General features: G+C 42.6%; 1 protein-coding gene across 2 annotated transcripts in view; it reads right to left on the minus strand.

Moving 5' to 3' along the window:
* CNIH3 (cornichon family AMPA receptor auxiliary protein 3) overlaps window positions 1-15,261 on the minus strand; it is a 90,198-nt gene extending 74,937 nt beyond the window's left edge. The window contains exon 1 of one of the 2 annotated variants that reach the window (XM_084624510.1): window positions 14,474-15,261. In XM_084624510.1, the coding sequence (XP_084480636.1) occupies window positions 14,474-14,554 (81 nt within the window). In that variant the 5' untranslated portion in view covers window positions 14,555-15,261. Of the gene's footprint in view, window positions 1-14,228; window positions 14,311-14,473 lie in introns of those variants that run through there. The other variant, XM_084624511.1, reaches the window with a different exon arrangement.
* Window positions 15,262-23,172: the final 7,911 nt, after the last annotated feature.

Below are 23,172 nucleotides of genomic sequence, written 5' to 3' on the forward strand. Positions count from 1 at the left end.
AAGACCATGACCTGGTCTCCTACTTTGAAGGAACGCTCTCTGGCATGTTTATCATACCAGGCTTTTTGCTCTTTTTGAGCATCCTGTAAGTTTTCTCTAGCAAGGGCTAAAGAGGTTCGGAGGGTGTTTTGTAGGTTGGTTACAAAGTCCAGAATGTTAGTTCCTGGAGAAGGTGTAAATCCCTCCCATTGCTGCTTCACCAACTGCAATGGCCCCTTAACCTCACGGCCATATACAAGTTCAAATGGGGAAAACCCTAAACTGGGATGTGGTACAGCTCTGTAGGCAAAGAGCAACTGCTGCAATACTAGGTCCCAATCATTGGAGTGCTCATTTACGAATTTACGTATCATGGCCCCCAAAGTTCCATTAAACTTCTCCACCATGCCATTTGTTTGATGATGGTAAGGAGTGGCAACCAAGTGATTTACCCCATGAGCTTCCCAAAGGTTTTTCATAGTTCCTGCCAGGAAATTAGTCCCTGCATCTGTGAGGATGTCGGAGGGCCAACCTACCCTGGCAAAAATGTCTGCTAGTGCCTGGCACACACTTTTAGCCCTGGTGTTGCTTAGAGCTACTGCTTCCGGCCATCGGGTGGCAAAATCCATGAAAGTCAGTATGTACTGCTTTCCTCTGGGTGTCTTTTTCGGAAAAGGACCCAGAATATCCACAGCTACTCGCTGAAATGGAACTTCAATGATGGGGAGTGGCTGGAGAGGAGCTTTGACCTGGTCTTGGGGTTTTCCCACTCTTTGGCACACCTCACAAGACTGGACATAGGTAGAAACATCCTTGCCCATTTCCTCCCAGTGGAATGACCCCCCCAAACGGTCTTTGGTCCTGTTCACCCCAGCATGGCCACTAGGGTGATCATGGGCTAAGCTCAAGAGCTTGGCCCGGTATTTAGTTGGAACTACCAACTGTCTCTGAGGATGCCAGTCTTCCTGGTGTCCCCCAGAAAGAGTTTCCTTGTATAAAAGTCCTCTTTCTACAACAAACCTGGATCGATTAGAAGAGCTGAGAGGCGGTGGGTTGCTCCGTGCCGCCGTCCAAGCTCTCTGGAGGCTTTCATCTGCTTCCTGTTCGGTCTGGAACTGTTCCCTTGATGCTGGAGACATCAGTTCCTCATGGGATTGTGGACCTAGGCTTGGTCCCTCTGGAAGCGATATAGGGGATGGAGCTGTTTCTGTTGACTGTGAACCGCTCTCCGCTGGTGCACTATGTTGGGATTCAGGCTCCGGCTGAGCCTCTTGTGTAGGGTTATCGGCTGCTGCCAGTTCAGGTTCGGTGGGGCCCTCTGGTGTTGAGGTTGCAAGTACTGGATTCAGTGCTGACACGGGGTCTGGTGTTGGTTGTTTGGCTGGTTCCGGTTCTGGGACTGGTTCCGTCTGGGTCTCTGGGACTGGATCCACTACTGCTGTTGCAGACATTGGCCTGGGGTCCAGGTCCATCACCTCTGACTGGGTCCTGATAGAAGTTTCCGGAACAGAGCTAGGCCTCACGGCTTGTTTAGCCTGGTTGCGGGTGACCATTCCCACCCTCTTGGCCTGCTTCACATGATTGGCCAAGTCTTCCCCCAACAGCATGGGGATGGGATAATCATCATAGACTGCAAAAGTCCACATTCCTGACCAGCCCTTGTACTGGACAGGCAACTTGGCTGTAGGCAAATTGAAAGAGTTGGACTTGAAGGGTTGAATCGTCACTTGGATCTCTGGGTTGATTAAATTGGGGTCCACTAAGGAAGCATGGATAGCTGACACTTGTGCTCCGGTGTCCCTCCACGCGGTGACCTTCTTCCCACCCACACTCACAGTTTCCCTCCGCTCCAAGGGTATCTGGGAGGTATCTGGGCCTGTGGACCTCTGGTGTGATTCCGGTGCAATGAACTGTAATCTGTTGGGGTTCTTGGGGCAGTTGGCCTTTACATGCCCCAGCTCGTTACACTTAAAACATCGTCCAGCTGACGGGTCACTGGGGCGAGGAGGGTTGCTGGAGAACGGGGTGGTGGGACGATAAGGGGTCTGGAGGGTTCTTTGGGAGGTAGGTGGGGCTTTGGGCGGCCCCCGGTAATAGGGTGTGGTCTGGGGTGGTCCCTTCTGGTCTCCGCTCCAACTGCGACCAGTTTTCTTCTTCTCTGCCACCTCCACCCATCTGGCTCCAATCTCTCCTGCCTCAATTACAGTTTTGGGTTTCCCATCTAGGATGTATCTTTCTATTTCCTCAGGAACACCCTCTAAGAATTGTTCCATTTGCATTAGGAAGGGCAAATTTACTGGAGATTCAACACTTGCTCCTGATATCCAGGCATCCCAATGTTTTACAATGTGGTAGGCATGTCGGGTAAATGACATGTCTGGTTTCCACCTTAGGGCTCTGAACCTCCGACGAGACTGCTCGGGTGTTATCCCCATTCTGACTCTCGCCTTGGATTTAAACAGTTCATACTTGTTCATGTGTTCTTTAGGCATTTCAGCTGCCACCTCAGCTAAGGGTCCACTGAGCTGCGGCCTCAGCTCTACCATGTATTGGTCGGTAGAGATGTTGTACCCAAGGCAGGCCCTTTCGAAGTTTTCTAAGAAGGCCTCAGTGTCATCACCTGCCTTGTAGGTGGGGAACTTTCTGGGATGGGAAGTGGTACCTGGAGAAGGGTTGCTAGGGTTTGTTGGTATATTCTGCTGGGCCTTTATCCTCTCCATCTCCTCCACATGCTTCCTCTCTTTTTCCTTCTCCTCCTCCTTCAGCCGCATGAGTTCTATCTGTCTTTCATGTTCCCTTTGTTTTTCCTCAGCCTGAAATTTGGCTAATTCCAGCTGTAGTCGAGCTGAGGATTTGGCCATTCTAACCTCTCTGTTTTTAACTAACTTTACACCCGAGGTTTAGAAATAAACAAACAAAACTTGGCTGTAAAATTTTGCTGTGCTGGAATAGAATACCTATTCTCTGATAGTGATTGTCAGCCTACAGAAAAAGACAATTCCCTTGTCTCTGCTCTGGGCCCAAATTAAAGCAAAAAACCTCCAACTACTTGGAAAACTGCTTACCCAGCCCAAAGAAAAAAAAATTTCTTTTCAAACCTGTGCTCCTTGTAAAACAAAAAAAAAATCAAAATCCTAAAAAAAACCCTGCCACTTTTGTCTCCAGGCAAATGGGTAGAGCACACACCCCCTATTTACTTTTAGGAAGAAAAGAAAAAAAAACCTCTGGGTTGGAAGACTGTGAATTTCCCTGCAGGAGTTAAGTACCCTGCCTCTAGGCAAAGAAAACCTGCAATTCACAAAATAATCCCCTTTTGTCTCTGCTTGGCCACAAAGCAGAGAGAAACCAAGCTGCTTTCAGTTTCAAAGCTGCCTTCTGGACTTCCTAAAAATTCCTTTTTAAAATCTGTATTTCTAGTTCAAAAAATCTCAACTGGATCTCAAAATGATTTCAGGTTAATCCCACCACTGTGCCACCATGTCAAGGTTCCTCCCCCACTCTGAACTCTAGGGTACAGATGTGGGGACCTGCATGAAAAACCTCCTAAGCTTATCTTTACCAGCTTAGGTCAAAACTTCCCCAAGGTACAAAATATTACCCCCGTTATCCTTGGAATGGCCGCTACCACCACCAAACTAATACTGGTTACTGGGGAAGAGCTGTTTGGACGCGTCCTTCCCCCCAAAATACTTCCCAAAACCTTGCACCCCACTTCCTGGACAAGGTTTGGTAAAAAGCCTCACCAATTTGCCTAGGTGACTACAGACCCAGACCCTTGGATCTTAAGAACAATGAACAATCCTCCCAACACTTGCACCCCCCCTTTCCTGGGAAATGTTGGATAAAAAGCCTCACCAATTTGCATAGGTGACCACAGACCCAAACCCTTGGATCTGAGAACAATGAAAAAGCATTCAGTGTTTTACAAGAAGACTTTTAATAAAAAATAGAAGTAAATAGAAATAAAGAAATCCCCCCTGTAAAATCAGGATGGTATATATCTTACAGGGTAATTAGATTCAAAAACATAGAGAACCCCTCTAGGCAAAACCTTAAGTTACAAAAAAGATACACAGACAGAAATAGTTATTCTATTCAGCACAATTCTTTTCTCAGCCATTTAAAGAAATCATAATCTAACACATACCTAGCTAGATTACTTACTAAAAGTTCTAAGACTCCATTCCTGTTCTGTCCCCGGCCAAGACGACTACAGACAGACACACAAACCCTTTGTTTCTCTCTCTCCTCCCAGCTTTTGAAAGTATCTTGTCTCCTCATTGGTCATTTTGGTCAGGTGCCAGCGAGGTTACCTTTAGCTTCTTAACCCTTTACAGGTGAGAGGAGCTTTCCCCTGGCCAGGAGGGGTTTCAAAGGGGTTTACCCTTCCCTTTATATTTATGACATGCCTAAATTCCAGATGTATTTTCTTTTCTTTTCTTTCTTGGCATGACAGAGTGGGGATTCAGCCTTGACTGGGGCCTTTCAGGGAAAGGTTTCAAGATCTTTCCATTTTTTCCTCTCCATCCACAGGGCATGCAGAGTTGGGTGTGGACATCACCAAGGGAAGGAAAACACATGTTTGCTCGAGCAGTGGTTGCACCTGGGTTATGGGAGGAGGGCAATCAAAGATGACCATAGACATAAATAAGAAGAAAGGGATTAGGTGGGTAAAGCAGGAAGGTGAGGTTAAGATAACCACAGAAGTGGCAAGTATGCTGGTCTTAAAACATCTTCCTGTTCTATCCCTCCAGTCGCTTATGTTCTCATGAAACACATTCGTGTAATTAAAGGGATATGGTCTAGTTCAGGAATGAGGTTAGCCTTGAACTTGTATCCAAACAGAAATGGCATCTCTGAGGATATGTTGTAATCGCTGAGTTAGTAATAGTAATGGCAGGTGATGGTTGAAGTGCATGTAACCAAATGATCTTGGTAGAATTTTCACCATTTCTGTCTATCTCTACCCATCCTGTGAATGTATAAAAGAGCTTTAGTCTTCTGGGCTGTCAATATGTGAGCAAGGAGTTCTCTTTAAAATTTTATTAAGGGGAGGAAAAAATCATGCATGGAGATGTTAGCTATGAATCTACACTACTTAGCCAGCACTCTTAACTTGAAAACATAATAACAAGACGGAACATTGACTTTAAACATTCAAACACTTAAAGAGTGACTCACAGCATGAAGATGGTTGGCATTTAAATTTTTAGGAAATTGAACTTTACTGCATCTAAACAGCTGGCCCATATAACAACACTTGACATTTACATAGTATCTATCATCAAAGAATCATAAAGGACTGTACAAACAGTATTGCCAATTGTCTCCATTTCTTCCAGAGTTGTCACAATATTTGGTATTTTTCTTAAAGCTCCAGTTCCTGGATTCAAGTGATTAGGTGAGAGTCTCAGTTTGCTTTCTTTTTTCTTTTTATAAAGTAAGTTTCTAGCCCTTCTAGTTGCAAAATAAAACTTGAAAATGTGACCAGAGAGCAATCTAAAATCTCAAAAATCAGAAGGCAAATAACTCTAACTTTATTTTTTTTAAATCATTTTTTTTTTAAATCCAGTTATGATTTTGGTGGCCTGAGACATTATATTTGAATGCTTGGGATTGGCAATGCTGCAAATTATTCAGAAAGCATCACATCCCCGTGTGAGGCAGGTAAGTATGATATTCATTATTTAAAAAGGGAAAATTGAGGCACACAGAGATTAGGTGACTCACCAGGTGACAAAGTAGAATCAGTGGGGGAGATGGAACAGAATCCAGGAATCCCAGCTCCCAGTCTAACCACTAGATAACACTGCCGCCTAGCTGTCCACCATTTTCCTATTCAGTAAAAATCATTAAATTCTCAACAATTATGTTTTTAGCAGGGGTGTCATGCAACTCTTTTCAGTGGGATGATTACTGTATTCTGTATTTGCTGCTTCTAGTAATTAACCCTTAAAGAATGCCCAATTGCCACATCAAAAGAAGTTAATACAAAATTACCAGGGATTAAAGCAAAAGAAGGAGATGCTGATCTCCTGGGCTGTATGCTGCTCTACCAGAACAAAGGAGCCTCCTTGTTGCCCATTGTTTCAGTATGCATATAGAATAAGGTGACCAGATGTCCCGATTTTATAGGGACAGTCCTGATATTTGTGGCTTTGTCTTATATAGGTGTCTGTTACCCCCCACCCCCCATCCCGATTTTTCACCCTTGCTGTCTGGTCACCCTAGTATAGAAAATCCAAATGTGAAACAGCAAAGCATAATGCAGAGGAGAGTTTATAATGTTCTTCACTTCTAATAGCATAAAATCATTTTAACTGCACTATATGAAGCAGAACTTTACTTTAGGGATATAATTGATAACGGTTCTATTAAAGGGCACTGTACATCATACAATATTAGAATGGAACTAGCCTGTCTGGGTAACAATATTGTAAAAGTGCTGAATTAGGAACTGTCTTTGTGGTAATATAAATACATGAGACAGGACACAAGGAAGCCAGAGAGAAAGCTCATACATTTTTAGTATCACTGTGACTATGTGTGGCACGTAATTGCTGAAGTATCAACTGGCAGGGCTGGAGGAGGTTATTGTTTGATGGCTCCATTCCTTCCTGTGTTGTGTCAAAGGTTGGTGTTGACAGCTCCTCACTCACCCCAAAGATTTTCTCATACAAAGTCCCTAAGGTTGGATTCTGTCACCCTTCCTGTGCAATATGTAGGCCACTAGAAAAGACCGAAAGATATTTGGGAATACCATGGTTGTCAGTAGCAATATTGCTCATAAGTGAGCTGTGCTGTCAAAGAAGCTGGGGAAGGAAGAGAGGTCAAGGAGTTGACAATCCTTGTGGATGCCCCAATATCTAGAGGGCTAGGATCAAGATTCTCCACTGACTCTCACGCTCCTTCGGGGTAAGTATTCTTAATCCATTGAACAGGCACAACAATGGTAGTGCAGACGTCCCCATTTACTGGAAAGATGTTTGATAAAAAGATCTTTTGTATTTAGAAGAAAAATCAACTGTAAAACACGGGATCCATTTTATAATTGAATTAAGACATTCTAGGGGTGAATTAACATACACCTCGTATGGTTGAAGATGCAAATCTGTACAACAGGTGCCTATAACTTCACTCCTCCCAACCCATCTGAGAGGTGTGTTAATGGCCCAATAAAACGTGGCACTGGTGTTGCCCTGCTTATTAGGAAACACTGTAATAATAAACATATTGCTTGTGCTTTTAAAAAAATATTAAACCAACTAAGAGGAAAAATCCCAGCAATAAGCAGATTTTCCTTCTAAATCCAACATAAATTCAAATACAGTGTTGGCCAGTGTTCAAATTATAACAGTTCTATGTGACTCCAATAAAAATGCACATAAGTCTCCACAGAATAATTCATGGCTCATTGATGATGAAGTGGCTGTGACTTGGGAAGCATCTGGCGCTACTTGTAAGCTCAAGATGGTTACCCGCTCACAATTTAGAATCTCTCCCCAGAATAATCTCGATGTGCACAGTTCAAACATACACACTGGCTTTTTTTTTCTGGCCCCATTAAATCATTTTACTATTTTTAATTTTGCAACAAATCATAAATCCCTCAGCTGATTTATTTATTTAAATGAGACAAAGTAAACAAATTGAAATCTATTTCTTTTTTCAAGATACAAAATTTATTTGTCTATTATATTGATGCTGTTAGGGCTGCTAAAGTCAGCATTAATATGAGAAACTTTTGCAAAGGTGGTTATTAGCTGACTATTAAAATGTATTATGGTCAGCCCAGCCTGGAGGTGCTCTGCCTTTTCAGAGCCTTGAGAGAAGGTGGCATTCCGTTTTCAATCTGTCTCATTCCTTAAATGGGAGAGGTTAGGAAATCTGCAGGGATCAATGGGCTCAGCCACTGAGAGGGAAGAGAAGGGAAGAAAAATCCTCAACAAACAGGTACAAAACAGGCAGTGGCAGTGTAACTATTCTGTCCATGTGCCTCAACCTTGACCCACCCTTGCCTTAACTCCAAAGAATCGTAAAGTGTACTCAGATAAATTAATCAATCATTAAGGGATGGTATTAACCATATATAATTGGAAGTAAATTCCAGGCTAACCTCAAGCTCTTAAGGAAATAACTTTCATTCCAACACATACTCTAATGCATTGCAAATAATTTGAACCAAGATGACTGGCAACTTCTACATAGGAGAGGCCCAGGGTTAAGCTAGTTCACAGATCACTGTAACCGTTTCCAGGTAAGACATCTACCCTCCATGCCATGGCTAAAGAAATAGGTGAGGCATAATATGTGAAAAATACTGACCTGCTCTTATATGGCTGGTTACTAAAGTACACCGATTACCTGCAATGAACTATTGACTTCCCTAACAGCACAGAACTTTAAGACATCCCCTTCTGCTTTTTTCATCCACCTCCAAAGTTAAACTTATGCAGGTTGACAAAAATTAAAGAAAGCCAGAGCTTAAGGGAGTTAGCTGTCTAACAGCCATTGAATTCAAAGAGTTGAGTACCTAACTCTCTCAGATGCCTTTGAAAATCCAAGCATAAACTACTAAAAATTGAATTCCAATAAAATTAAATCTATACCAGCAAGAAAATACAGAATGATTAATAACAAAATTATATATATACACAAAGCACCTTCCACTGGAAGATCTCAAAGCATTTTGAAGATATAAATTGACCAAGACCACACGCAGCATCCCTGAGAATTTAATTCTATTATCCACATTTAACAGATAGGAAACTGAGGCATAGAAAGATATAAATGGCTTGCCCAGTAATCACATAGTGAGTCAGCAGCAGAGCTAGGCACAGAACAGAGGATTCCTGAATCATACCTCCTTGCTGTTATCACTCCTTATCTTCAATTAAAACTGAAATGCCAGCTTTAATCCATATCACTGTGTAAAGGTATGTAGGATTAATAACTGCCCCCATAATGTCTAGGCACAACATGGGGAGGGGGAAATGCATCATAAATAATCAGTGCTGCCACACCCAATGGCTTGAAGGGGATTCCATCATATACAGGGTTTACAGTTTGGTTCACTGGCTCTCAGCACCCCCACGATAAAAGTTGTTCTAGCACCACTGTCACAAATATAACTGCAAATGTATATTTGTGGTTTTAAGTCAGGCTCAGAACTATAGGAATGTTATTTTTAAGGATTAATGTTTTTCCCCTCTCCCTCCTCTCTCTTAAAAAAATATGACATTAAATATAAGGGAAAGGAATGTGGATTGTCATGCTTTGGGGTCTTATTCTCCTGCCCCAGGATACAAGTAACTCCCATTGATTTGAAAGATTGTTACTTTTGCCATCCCAGAGAACTAGGCCAATGGAGTCCTCTGTTTGGACCTAAGGTTGTTTGGACCTAAGATTGTAGCAAAATACCCCCTATGCTTAGGTGATGTTATGTTATTCTTTATGCAAGCATTGAATAACCCTACTTGCTCTCTACATATATATTCCATATTGTGAAATGAGTTTTGTCCATTAAAATTGTATTCTTAATATAGTCTTACATAGTACTGAGTGCTAAATACTGTTATGCATTCACATGCATTCACACTCCATTAATGCCAAAGAAACATGGTGGTGTGATTTCAAAATTGTATATAATTAATTACTGTTAATAGTACAGTACTTTGTATTTACGAATTGTTACTAAGTTGTACTATTAAAAAAAGACATTTTGAAAAAAGCCATGCTCTGCATTGATAACATAGCCTTTAATGTGACAAACCTGAAAGCAGAAGCATCTTTCATCTTAAAACATTTGAAAGAGGATGGCCCCACTTATGGATGTTCAAATACAGTAATCTGAAGTGAGTGTCAAAATTGTAGGACTTTGTATGAGGGAGTCGCATTTCAAGTAGCTGGGAATAAACATCAATTTAGACATCTTGGGGCACATTCAATCCAAGTGTAACTTCACTGAAATCAATGGAGTTATACCAGGGATGAGTGTGGCACCTTATGTCCTGTTGGGAACTCAAAAAGACTTAACATAGCTTAGATAAATGTTAACCTGCCAGCGGAATCCTAACTGAGGGTAGTAGGTAAGGACAAAGAGTAATCCTGATTTGGATAGTTGGAAAGTTGCTTAAAAGGAGCAGCAATGAGAGCTGAGATTTAGGAGGAGATAGAGTCAGCTTTGATCTTTAGTGAAGAGGATGACCTTGTTCTACTGGGTTAATAACTAAATCAGAAAAATCTACAGAACTATACAGCAAATGGACCAAATTCAGCTATCAGTTACACTATGCAACTCTACTGAAGTCAGCTGAGTTGCAAGAGTGCAGCTGAGAGCAGAATTTGGCCAAATATATACATACGGAGGCTATTTCAGCTAGTAATTCAAAATAGAGGGATATATTCTAGTTTGTTACATTTTTGCAATGTTTTACAATCACATAGAGTATATCTTGATGGGCAAAGGTGAGTTTTTCAGTTGAGTTATCTCAATCAAATTAGGTTAACATGACTAAAAAGCCCCATTAAAATGCAGGCTACCACATTTGAAGCCATGCTCCCACCAGACAACAACACAGCCAACTAACAAGGCTTCATACATGATAGCTCAATTGTGTTAACATGATTGAAAAATCCTATTAAGATGCAGGCTAACTGGACATACCCATACAGAGTCCATGTAGACATCCCAGCTTGTCATATTTTAACATTTAGAATTATTTTTGTAATATTTGTTACATCGGACATTTATTATCTATGGGCCAAATTGCCCTACCCTTCCTTACACTGAGTAGTACCTTACTCCACGTGAAGTCCCACTGAATTCAAAGTAACTATTCAAGGAGTAAGGTACAACAAAACATAAGCAAGTGTTTCACAATCTGGCCCTATAAGAGATCTTGAACAAGCTCTGGGAAATATTTTAGGACCTGCGTACGTTAACCTTATGAAAAAGACATATAGAATTTGAAAAGGACTCTAAGCCACTAGGGGTCTGCAAAAATTACTCTAAACATCAACAGAATTTCACAGAAAATGCTAACCTTTCCATAGACTATTTTTAATCATCATATAGCAGGAATATAATTTTCTATTAAATTCTATAAAATGATTAAAAGAAACTTATAGAGAAGTCATCTTCTCTTCCACCTTCTCTAGTACTTTTACACAAGAGCAGGACAGAGTGTCCATAATACAGAATGACTTTAGTACTATGTTATTCCAAATAAAAATAATCTGAGAGGTGTGATGATTGCCATGCCATGGAGACCTGGATTTAAGTCTTAGTATTATGAAGTGCATTGACAGTGTGAATTTTCAGTACTTTTTCATCACTAATTTAGCATCTGTGAAATTTCAATAGTGATAACAACAGTATCACTAGTGTAAACCATGCACAGGATTTGTTTGAATCAATGGATCATCTAACTAGAGAGTTCTTTCCATGCAAGCAGACATTGGGAGTATTGCAGGGACAGTGCACTCAGCCCTTAGGTAGGAAAGATAGTATTGACCCTTCAGATAATTAACAGAGTTTCTGAAGTCTACATTGCATCTAGATTTTATTTTCACACACTTCAAATAATTTACGTTAAATACTATATATCTTTATTAGCTCTCCCTCACTAGGATGCTGCAAGTATCAATGTTTCTAAAGAACTTTTAGCATCTCAGATAAAAAGCACTATGGAAGTAAAAAATAAATAAAAAATAACACAATAGCCTTTGTTAGTCTTTGCTTTTATTTTAGTTTCACAGTTCCTAGGCACTACAGTAACACTAATAATAATTATACAAACCATTAGTACAGTTTGACGTGTTTAGCATGAGGTACAGGATGAAAATGAGAACTTTAATTTTATTCTGAACCACTATGGATTCATTCTAAAAACTTCCCGAAGACTCAAATTTTAGATCTGGCTCTGAATGCCACCACAAAGTCTGAATATGGGATTTTGTTCTGGTTCTTTAAAATAATTCCAAAATTAAGATTCAGGTTCAGCTTTTGAATCTCCCAACCCCTTTTAAACATTAGTGAGTGTTTGGGTGTTGGGTCAATCTTTAGTTTAGTCATAGTAGCCAAACTGCCTAAAGAGACTTACAATCAAGCCATCTTAATGGTTAAAAAGATCCTTTGTTGTGAATTTAAGAATCCATTTGGAATACATCAACTCTCCATTATAAATATATAAGAACCAAAGTCAGATTCTGGGGAAAAGATGGGAAGGTTTCTGCACTGACATATTTAGAATAAAAGACTAAATATATTGCATCATATACCCTCATCTTCCAGTGAAATCTCATAAGAAATTGGAGTATTACTGTTCTCATTATGGGAATAATTAAAGCTCTGTCAGGTTTTTTATATATATACGGAAGGCACATTTAAAAATTGGTGGGGGTTTAATCTTCTGTTATTCTATTACTTTCATAAACCGCTTATTTAAGTAATATTATTTGTTATCATTCTACAAGAAGAGACTAGGCTAATTTCAGTTCTATTACACTGGAGAAAACTGAGTAGTTCTACTGATTTACACCAGTTCATCAGAACAGTTTGGCCCAGTAGCTGCAGGTGCTCTATGTTTTTATAGAGGTAGTGCCTGTCACAAAACTTTTACAGTTGCATTAACACATAGACCCCTCGTTACTGCACCTGTATTATGTTAGAATGATCAGGTTTCAAAAATTGTTTGGACTATATAGACATGTTTATCTTTTCACTTAATATTCCTGAAATGCTTAAACAGACCTTAATTAGCAGCTCTATCCTTCCCATGTTTCATTAATAATAAATCCTAAATCCCTCTATCCTGCTCCATCAGACATCTGTTCCATAAGCTCTATATGGTGCTTTCTCCCTTTTCCAGGTTATTTTGCTTTATCCTATCTGGTCCCAGTGTAGTTCTTTTATGTCATTACGGAAATTATTAATTGTTATTAATATAGCACATCTTCATCCCAAAGGATTCCAAAACATGTAATAATTTTAAATTGATTGACAAATTATATATAGGGTTAACTATAACCCATTACTGAAACGCACCCTCCCTTCCATCTCCCCCTCCTTCACCCCTACCTGTTTAACACCACACAGCTACACAGTTAGGACAGGACATGAAGAACCCCATATCCATAATTGCAGGAGAATTAAAAGAAGGTGGAGAAAGGGGGCAATCTCATGTTAAATAAAATCACATTTTAACACAAATTTCCTCATCTATGTAGCTAGTGACACATTAGATTATTAAAATAGAAAAAAATGGAAACAATCTAATTTACTTTTCTTTATGTTCCCCCCATTCCTCCTTTCCTGGACAATGAAAATGACTAGCACTTTACTTCCCAGTTCTCATGGATTAGCATGATCAATGGGCCCAAGCCAGACACGGAGCCACTGAGCGCCCTTGATTTCCATAAAAGCCAATGGGCGTGGAGAGTGCTCAGCACTTTACAGGATCAGGCCCAGTATTCAGGGAACATGCCTTTCAAAGATCTCCTACTGTCATTTTTAAAAAATCCTGAGGCTCTTTTCACTGGTCTTTGGTCTCCTAAAAGCTTGTTTTATACAAACCCAACTCTAGGGGCACCTTTATCCTGAGGTTGCCTCTTCAGCCGAGTTGGAATTTGGATAGGAAACAAAGGTTCGCACACCTCCTCCAGCAAAAAGTCCCAGGGGGTCTTTAACAAGGGGTCAGGCCCTGGGCTTTACTGCTCAGCCAACAAAGGGCTGGCTCTGCCTCCGCTCATCTCCTGGCTGTGTAGCATCCCGGACAGGGCGCTGTAAATTACCCTTATCTTCAGCCAAAGGGTCCCACTTCTCCCTGTACACTGCGCAGACCTTCACCCTCAGCAGTGCCGCGGCTGGAGCGCTGGGAGCGTGGACAAGCCCCCGATTTAACTTTCCTACTCTGCAAAGTACCCGCCGCTTTCCCCCACCCTGCTCCTTTTCTCCTGCCTCCGTAACTCCGACCGCTTCGTCACGCCACGTGCGCTGAGCCCGGGGCCTCGGGACCTCCACCAGCGCCCAGGCCAACAAAGCCACGTCCCGGAGGCACGAAGGAAAAACTGGGGGGGGGGGGGGGGTGCTGTAAAGTCCCGTTTTCTTCAGCCCAAGAGTCCCACTTATCCCTCTGCCTTGGTCACCCGCTTCCTCTCCCCCCCCCCCCCCCCCGCGCTCATCGGTTGTTTCCTTCCCTTTGTCGGGAATCGTTTCTAAACGCACCCACCACCGAGGCTGGCATTACCAGCATCTCCTAGTTATCGCTCCTTGACCCGTCGCAGCCCCGGGGGGCGACTGGGGCTGGGGATCTGAGCTGTCTCCTGCGCTCCCAGCAGCTGAGCCGGGCCGGCATCTTGGCGGCGTCTGACCTCCCTGCCCGGCAGCCAGGGGGCGATGGCGGCCCGGGGGGCGGGCGGGGGGCTGCTCCTGTCCCGGGCTTTGGGGGGCTGGGCGCTGTTGGAGGGAGGGGAGGGCGTGTCGGATACTCACATGCCAGATGGCGAAGAAGATGAGGGCGGCGCACAGCACCAGGGACAGCATGTAGCAAAAGGCAGCGAACGTGAAGGCCATGGTGAGGGGAGAACCCCCCCGCCGCACCCCCAATCAGGCAGAGAGGACCCCGGCGCCGCAGAGGAGAGACAACGCCAGAAATTCAAGGAGGGGGTGCCTCTTCCCTGCCTCCGGGGGAGACCCCCGCTCACTGCCGGGGCGCCCCCAAGCCCAGGAGACCCCGCTACCCCCAAAATAGAGACGGGAAAGGTTCTCAGCCCCGCAAGGAAACAACAGAGAGGGGAGACTCTCCGCCCTGCTACACCCAGGGGGAGCCCGGCTTGGGAGAGCAGGGATCGGACCTCGGGAAAGGAGACGGGGAGCCAGGACAGGCAGGGAGCGGAGATTTCCCCCTCCCCGCCCCTCCAATGTCCCGGGGCCTTCCCAACGCGAGGCGGCGCTCAGCGACCCCACGGAACTAAGGGGACGGGACCCCCAGAGCGACCGGGGGGGCCCCAAGGCAGAGGGCGAACCCGGAGCTGAGGGGCTCCCAGCGCACAGAAGAAGCCGCCGATCCGGGTGGGGGCTCTGGGGTGGGTCTCTCTGCTCCTCCCGGATCCGGACTGCGAGCGGTGCCCCCGCCGCTGCCCTCTCCTCCCGCTCCGCAGCTTTTCTCTGTTCCCTTCGGTCCCGCTCCGGCTCCGCTCCCCCGACGCTCAATCGCGCCCCCACTGGCCTCTCCTGTTACAATCCCAGGCTGGGGGCGCAGGGGAACCCCCCGCTCTGAGTCCCCCCGCTCAGTCCGCAGCAGCAGCTTTGAAGGAAATTCTCCACCTGCTGCTGGGTGAGGAGAAGGAGATGCGAGAGTCCTGGGATCTCCTCCCCTTCTCTCCTCCTTCCCCCCGCAGCCCCGCTCCTCGCACCCCACAGCAGCGGGAACTTGGGCCCTGAGCACGGCCACCAGCATCCCCCCCTCCACCGCGTGCAGATCTCTGGAGTTTTCATAAATCCCCAGGAAACCACGTGCGTCCTGCAGGCTGCTGATTTTTCCACGATTCGTTGCTTCTCCTCTCTCCCCCTTCTCTCCCCACCACCCCTGTGTGTCTCTTCACTTCCAGGCTAGCTCAGGCTGTGGCGATCTGCAGGAGGAATGTTAATAAAACTAGCCCATAAGTGAGGTTTTAAACGTCTCACTAAAACATACACAGCAAAATCCACCACCCTCAGCGGGAGGTATTTAAAATAATGCTTTTAAATTATTCCCCTGAGGGCCCCTCCCTCCCGGATAAGAGGGAACTTTGCAAAGACGATCCTGAAATAAGGAAGAATAAGGAATCCAATGATGATCATTAGAGCATGGGGCATTTTACATGATGGAAGGCTGGGGATTCATCTGCCTAACAAAGCAATATTTTCTGTCACCGCTGCATCCTGTACTGCTGATGTGAATAGTTTATGATGCAAATAGAATAAGAACATTCCTATTAATAGGCAGCAGGTTTAAAACAAACAAAAGGAAGTATTTTTTCACACAATTCACAGTCAACCTGTAGAACTCCTTGCCAGAGAATGTTGTGAAGGCCAAGACTATAACAGCATTCGAAAAAGAACTAGAAAAGTTCATGGAGGATAGGTCCATCAATTGCTACTAGCCAGGATGGGCAGGGATGGTGTCCTTAGCCTCTGTTTGCCAGAAGCTGGAGATGGGCAACAGGGGATGGATCACTTGATGATTACTGGTTCTGTTCATTCCCTCTGGGGCACCTGGCATTGGCCAGTGTTAGAAGACAGAATACTAGGCTAGATGGACCTTTGGTCTGACTCAGTGTGGCTGTTCTTATGTTGATCACAGTAAAGGTCCCCATCCTGCATAAATGCACATGCTTATGAGCACCTGCATAAGTGTTTGCAGGGTCTGGGTCTAAGTTTTGTTCTAAGACCAGGTGTACCGCTTGTGGAGATGGGTTCCCCTTCTCCCCCATGCCCTTAATGCTACACTTCAAACACTTTCCAGTGTTTCAAAATCTGAACCAGGATGTGAGCCTGAATTAGCCAGTAGGCTAACTCAAAGTAGACTTCTTTATAGGGATGGAACAAAGCAGGGGTCTGGGACCTAGCCCCATATAATGAGTAAGGGTAATAAACAAGAAGGGTGATGGAGTGAGGTGACATTAAGAAGATCACAGAATTACTCACTTTTGGAAAATAGGTTTTTGACAGAGAGAGGGGAAGAGAAATAACATACTTCTTGAAGGCAAGATAACAGAAGTTGTTTTGGGGAGCTATATAAATGTGGAGAGGGTGGTAGCTAGGCATACAGCTATTGGGAAGGAGTTCCATCTCTAGCTACATTCTGTAGCTGAAAAGGATATTTAACAAATTATTAATGTAAGAAGCAAAATTCGTAATTGCCACCATCTGGCTGGGTACTTATCTACTAACTGCCTAGCCACCTTTGGGGGTCAGGGAAATACAGGAGAACCTCACAGTTACGAACACCTCAGGACTGGAGGTGTTGGTAACTCTGAAATGTTCGTAACTCTGAACAAAACATTATGGTTGTTCTTTCAAAAGTTTAGAACTGAATAGTGACTTAATACAGCTTTGAAACTTTACTATGTAGAAGAAAAAATGCTTCTTTCCCTTTATTTTTTTCAATACTTTACCTTTAACACAGTACTGTACTCCTCCCCCCCCCCCCCGCTACCTGATTGCGTACTTCTGGTTCCAAATGAGGTGTGTGGTTGACTGGTCGGTTCGTAACTTTGAGGTTCTAATGTATCCATCTGGTCCAATTCTTGCTTCTCTGAACCTTATGAAAATTTAAGACCATGTTCAAGAAGAAGGAGAGGTATTTGCCTTTGATGGCATTTATCCCCTCTTTGGGTACTACTAAGCCATCCCTGCCATGGTTATTTCTTATCTGTCAAAGGTGCTTCAAGAGCATTCCCCCTTTTCCCCCCACTTTGGAATGCACCCATTTATACAAAATGGCAGGTATTTTCAAAACCGTTTCTGGAGAAGATCCTCTGGATCCTCTGAGAAGGGGTTGTTTTAACAGTACTTTGAAATCCATGGTTGGAAGATGCTATATAAATCCAAAGCACTTTACAAGACATGAAAGAACTACTGCTCCTAACGCTGCATCCATCCATTTCTAGAAAAGGAAACTGAGTGATAGAGCTGTTTACTAATTTGCCCAGGGTCACTTAGCAGAAGCCAAATTCATCCCTGATGCACAGAGGGCATAACTACATTAAAGCCAAGCCAAATATAGACTCTTCTTCATCAAGTGTTTACAGATATTTAATTTCCTTTCTTCTTCAAAATGAAGAGGTTTTATTTTTAACTAATGTACACTTTTGACTCATGGAAACAGAACTGACTTGAATCCAGTGCCAACGCCAATAATTAAAAAACAGGCCTAGGATGGCTAGCTAGAAGCAATGTTTTATAATACAGAGTCTCAGTAAAGTAAAGATTTGATGATTTCATTAAGTAGGGCAAGTTGCTGCAAATGATAATGGGCTTTACAGTTATGCTGGGCTGCAGTAAAATTTTACATTGCAATCCTTTGACCTTTTTATCCTTTTGTATCTAAAGGCCATTTCCCCCTGAAATGTAGCACTGTCTTTAGAAATTAAAGGGTTTATTAATAACAGCACATTTTGAAGAGAGGCTGTAAATAGATTGCAGAACAATAGGTCTTTGTTTAAAAAAAACCCTCATACTTTGTATTGTGTCACGGTTCTTCCAACACCTGAATATTTATCATCCACTTTAGCACTGATTAAAGAACAGCTGATGCCTCATAGCAAGCCTAGGGAAAACATTTTGTTCTGAAGCAATTCTGCAAATACATACATTACTGTGATAAAGAACCATACAAGACATTAGATCTCATTCAGGCTTTCTCCCGGTTACTGCAGGATTGTTCCCCACAGTATATGGTATAGTATATTGTCAAATGTATTATTATTGCCACCATCATCATTTGTGTGCCAGCCACGCACTCAGGCACATGACCAAAGAAATAGGGTTTCCACTACTTCTCTTTGGAGACTGCTCCACAGTCAAATACCTCCTGTGATAACAAAGTTTTTCCTGGTTTCAGAGTAGCAGCTGTGTTAGTCTGTATCCACAAAAAGAAAAGGAGTACTTGTGACACCTTAGAGACTAACAAATTTATTTGAGCATAAGCTTTCGTGAGGTACAGCTCACTTCATCGGATGCATGTAGTGAATAATACAGTGGGGAGATTTTATATACACAGAGAACATGAAACAATGGGTGTTACAATACACACTGTAATGAGAGCGATCAGGTAAGGTGAGCTATTACCAGCAGGAGAGAAGAAAAAAAAGCAAAAACAAAAAAAACCTTTTGTAGTGATAATCAAGGTGGGCCATTTCCATATTCTTATATGTGAGGAACAGTGGGGGGGAGTGGGGGGGAAATAAACATGGGGGCATAATTTTACTTTGTGTAATGACCCATCCACTCCCAGTCTCTATTCAAGCCTAAGTTAATGGTGTCCAGTTTGCAAATTAATTCCAATTCAGCAGTCTCTGGTTGGAGTCTGTTTTTGATGTTTTTTTGTTGAAGAATTGCCATTTTTAGATCTGTAATCGAGTGACCAGAGAGACTGAAGTGTTCTCCAACTGGTTTCTGAATGTTATAATTCTTGACGTCTGATTTGTGTCCGTTTATTCTTTTACACAGAGACTGCCCGGTTTGGCGTACATGGCAGAGGGGCATTGCTGGCACATGATTTTTCCTGATAGTCATCTCAAATATATATTGCACATTAGTTGGCCATGTGGCAAAAAGGGGCAGGAGAGGCTGAATGGTGTAGCAGTATGGTCTCCGCTAGAAGTCAGTGGCCAGGGTGACTGCCTTGCTCAACTGCCCCTAGAACCAGCCCTGAGTCATTGGCTAACCACAAGGGGTTCTGACAGGCCAGGCCAAAATTATTCTGGTCAGCCAGGGGAAAAACAAACACAGTTTCCCACCTTTCACTGAAGGCATACAGCCCCCATTCATCAAAGTGTTAAGATTTGGAGGCCAGTTCATCCAAGTTCAGCAATAAGTCGAAGAGGAGAATCAATTATTAAAAATGTCTTCCTTAGCGCCATCTCCCTAGGACATTCCACACCTTTCTCACAGATTGGGACCTGGCAACAGGGAGCCATTCATTTGTTACCTCCAAACTGCACTACTATAATTCACTATATCTGAAGTTGAATGTGAAAACAATGTAAAGGCTTCAGATGGTACAAAATGTGGCTTTCCACCTCCTGCATGGTTTAGGCCACTGTGAACCCATCAAGCCTGTACTCTGGTCCCTCCAATGGCTCCCAGTGTGGTTCTAAAAAAATTAAATGGTAGCTTAGGTACAAGTGATCATGACTTGATCACATTTATCAAGTGTAAGCAGAATAAAGTCCAGACCAGTAATATATATACTTGGTTTTAATATGCTGACAAGTTATATCAGTTTAGCTAGGTCTCTCAGGAGTGTGAAAAATCCACACCCCTGAGAGACATACAGAAGCTAACCTAATGCCCAGTGCTAGGTCGATGGAAGAATTCTGTCAAGCTACTGCTCTTGGGGAGGTGGATTACCTATGCCGAAGAGAGAATGGGTTCTTCTGTCAGCATATGTAGCATCTACACTGAAGTGCTGTAGTGTTTCAAGTGTAGACAAGCCCAGAATGCTACTGGATTCAGTTTGGAAAAATGTAAGTGATGGTATGCTCTGAAATTCTGTCCACAAACCAAACTCAGACCACTCGTGATTCCAAAGTGAAATGCCACACACATTAGATTGAGCAGATCTTCATAATAGGATTGTCCCCTCTTTCTTATGAATATTGATAACACTGAAATAGTTACAGTTGATATTTAAATTGCCACCATCATTGTTAAAACTCATACAAATGAATGGAAGCATTTCATACCTCAGAGTTATTGTTTTATATTGTGTGCGGACGCAAGCAGAAATCTCTGCATCAGTTTATGTTCAATTTACTTATGGAAGATTATCTTTGCAACCAAAAAGCCGAGAGACTTTTTATTTTAAATGAAAGCTTAGACTCTGGAGCACAAGGTGCCAGCCCTGAAAAAAGTGGCAGCTCATGAAGCCAATGTCCATGATATAATTTGATCTCTGCTTCCAGCTGCAAAAATGCCCTATTCCACTGACCGTTGGCAAGGATACTCGGCCCATCCTCAGTCATTTGGACTAACCACAGCCATTTACAATTTCATGACCTCTAAGCTCGATTACTGCCATGCACTGTACTTTGGAGCAAAAGAACTCTAATCTTGGGGAAAGATCCACATATTGTAGAATGCAGCAGCCTGCCCATGTAGCAATACAGGAATCTTCAGAGAATTTAGATGTCAAACTCTAACAAATCTCTGTCGAGCACGTGTGAATTAAGATTTTCCAAAGACTTACAACTTGGGCAATTTGGAGTAGTTTTTCATGGGAACAGCAAAGGCACAAGGCAGCCCCTCTGCCTTAAAGACCTGCTCCAAAGCTCGGAGGCACTAGAGCACCTCAACAAAACAGCTGCAGGAATTTTTTTATTTGGGCAAAACACCACATATTTCTTAATGTTGTTTTAGGAAATAGTGGAACGATCCTTTCCTGAAACTTTCCAAAACATTCAACCAAAGGCAGAAACTCAGCATGGAAAATTTCAGTCCAAACAGTTAAAGTTTGGCAAAATTATAAGGAACTGAAAACAGGGTCTTATAAGGGGAAATGTTGGGCAACGTTAACTATAGTTGGAACTAAGATCTATGCCTATGATCAATGCATGGGAATTTTACATACATAACTCTCACTAATCTCTATTAAGTCCTGTTAACATTAAATGGAATTTTTGAGTGCAAATCTTTGCATAGCGACATAAGCATTTATCTTATGAGTGGTTGAATTCCATAAAGAAGCTAAGAATAAAACAATTAACCTTCTGTGGGGACTGTCTATAAGTAACACAAAAGAAATCTTTCCCTGGACAGTCATTAAAGATCCTGCTGTGCCATCCACACTAATAAGGTAACTTGCTTAAGATACTCATTTGTCTAAGCTTTGAAATGAAGGCTCTGGGCCAAGTTCAGCATAGAAGAAATTCAGCAGATTCTAATGGTGTTGTATTGTCTTTTTTTCCCCCTCTAAGTTGTCTTCCAACTCTAAAAGCTCTGAGGACCACTTCCCCCTTGAAAGCCTGTGTCCTAAACCATGACTCATGACACCACCATTCCAGCCAGATGACTGAACAAAGCAGATTATGATGTCCCTCAGCAGTTCTCCTAATCAGATGGAGAAGAGGCTATTTGAATGAATAGCACTTCCTCTCTTTCGCTAGATGGAGAGTGTTATCACAGCTGCACTCCTAGTTCCTGGCTGGCCAATGAACAGCAAATTGGTGCAGTAAATCAAACCTGATCATTGGTGCTATAGTATAAAGCAATAGAAGTGACTACCAGGCTGGTCTGGGTATTCTAAAAGAATTAATGATTTGTTAGAAGTGTTTAGCATGCATGAATGAGCAAACTAACATGTATATATAAATATTTTTAAATTATGAAAATGTTTATTCAGAAAATGTGTTTTGCAGTTTGATGCACATAGTGTTGCTAATCTTGGTTTTAAGATGGAATGGTCATCTGCCAAAAACAGGATCTTTATAAGCTTGCGACTCTGCATTTAATTCAAGATTGTCCAAATTAACACAAACAAACTAATGAAATGGACTATTCTCCTTGTACCAGTAAGCGACAAAATCTCAAATTGGAACACCTTTGAATTTTAGGGTGTTTGGCTCTGTAGATTAGAAACCAATCCCACACCTATAGTTTTGGCCCTAAATCAATGCAGCCAAAATCCCTTGTAAAAACCATAATAGGAAGTGGCAATATCTGCAATATTGCTATCATGTAAGATGCAGCATTTTGGGCTATTACTGCTTATTTAAAAATACAGTCTTATGAGAATGGCCATGCTCATATATAACTCATATTTTAAATGTAGATCTTGGACACACTAGCCCCTCTCTTTATAATACTATAGAAAATATTTCTGAGCTGGGTGCAGCCCTGCGGTCTGTAATGATTTCTGTGATTTTACTCTGTACTTATGCAGCACCTAGTACAATGAGGTCACAGTCACATTCCCTGCTGGATTTTCTAGGCACTGCTGTAATATAAATAAAGAAATTCTTTTCTTTCTTTGTGCTTCTTCTTTTTCTGTCTGTTGCCTCAAAAGACTCTCCCTACAAAAGATAAATATGAGCCTGAACCACAATACCAAATCTAAACCATCACCATGGAAACATTGGAGAAGTTTGGATCTGGATCTTTATAAATATTCAGCTACTCAGAAAAAACAAAATATAACACTGTGACGACATTGTCAGGACACCCAAAACTGTGAGCCACTGCATTACCACTCTGCCTAAGCAGCTTTGCTACTGCTAAGTTGTGTGTCTGCCCCCTGACACTCCAGCCTGTCTGCCTTGCCAGCAAACTCTTCGAGACTGTCAGTCTAAACCTTGCTTTGCAGGTAACAGTGAACCCCATTTCCCAAAGACATTTCTCTGTAGTGTCCAGTCTTTCTCACTGGACACTCACAGAAATTAAGAAAAAAGAAAAGGAGTACTTGTGGCACCTTAGAGACTAACCAATTT

This window comes from Lepidochelys olivacea (genome assembly GCF_965140295.1).
Source record: "Lepidochelys olivacea isolate rLepOli2 genome assembly, chromosome: 3".
NCBI lineage: Eukaryota > Metazoa > Chordata > Testudines > Cheloniidae > Lepidochelys > Lepidochelys olivacea.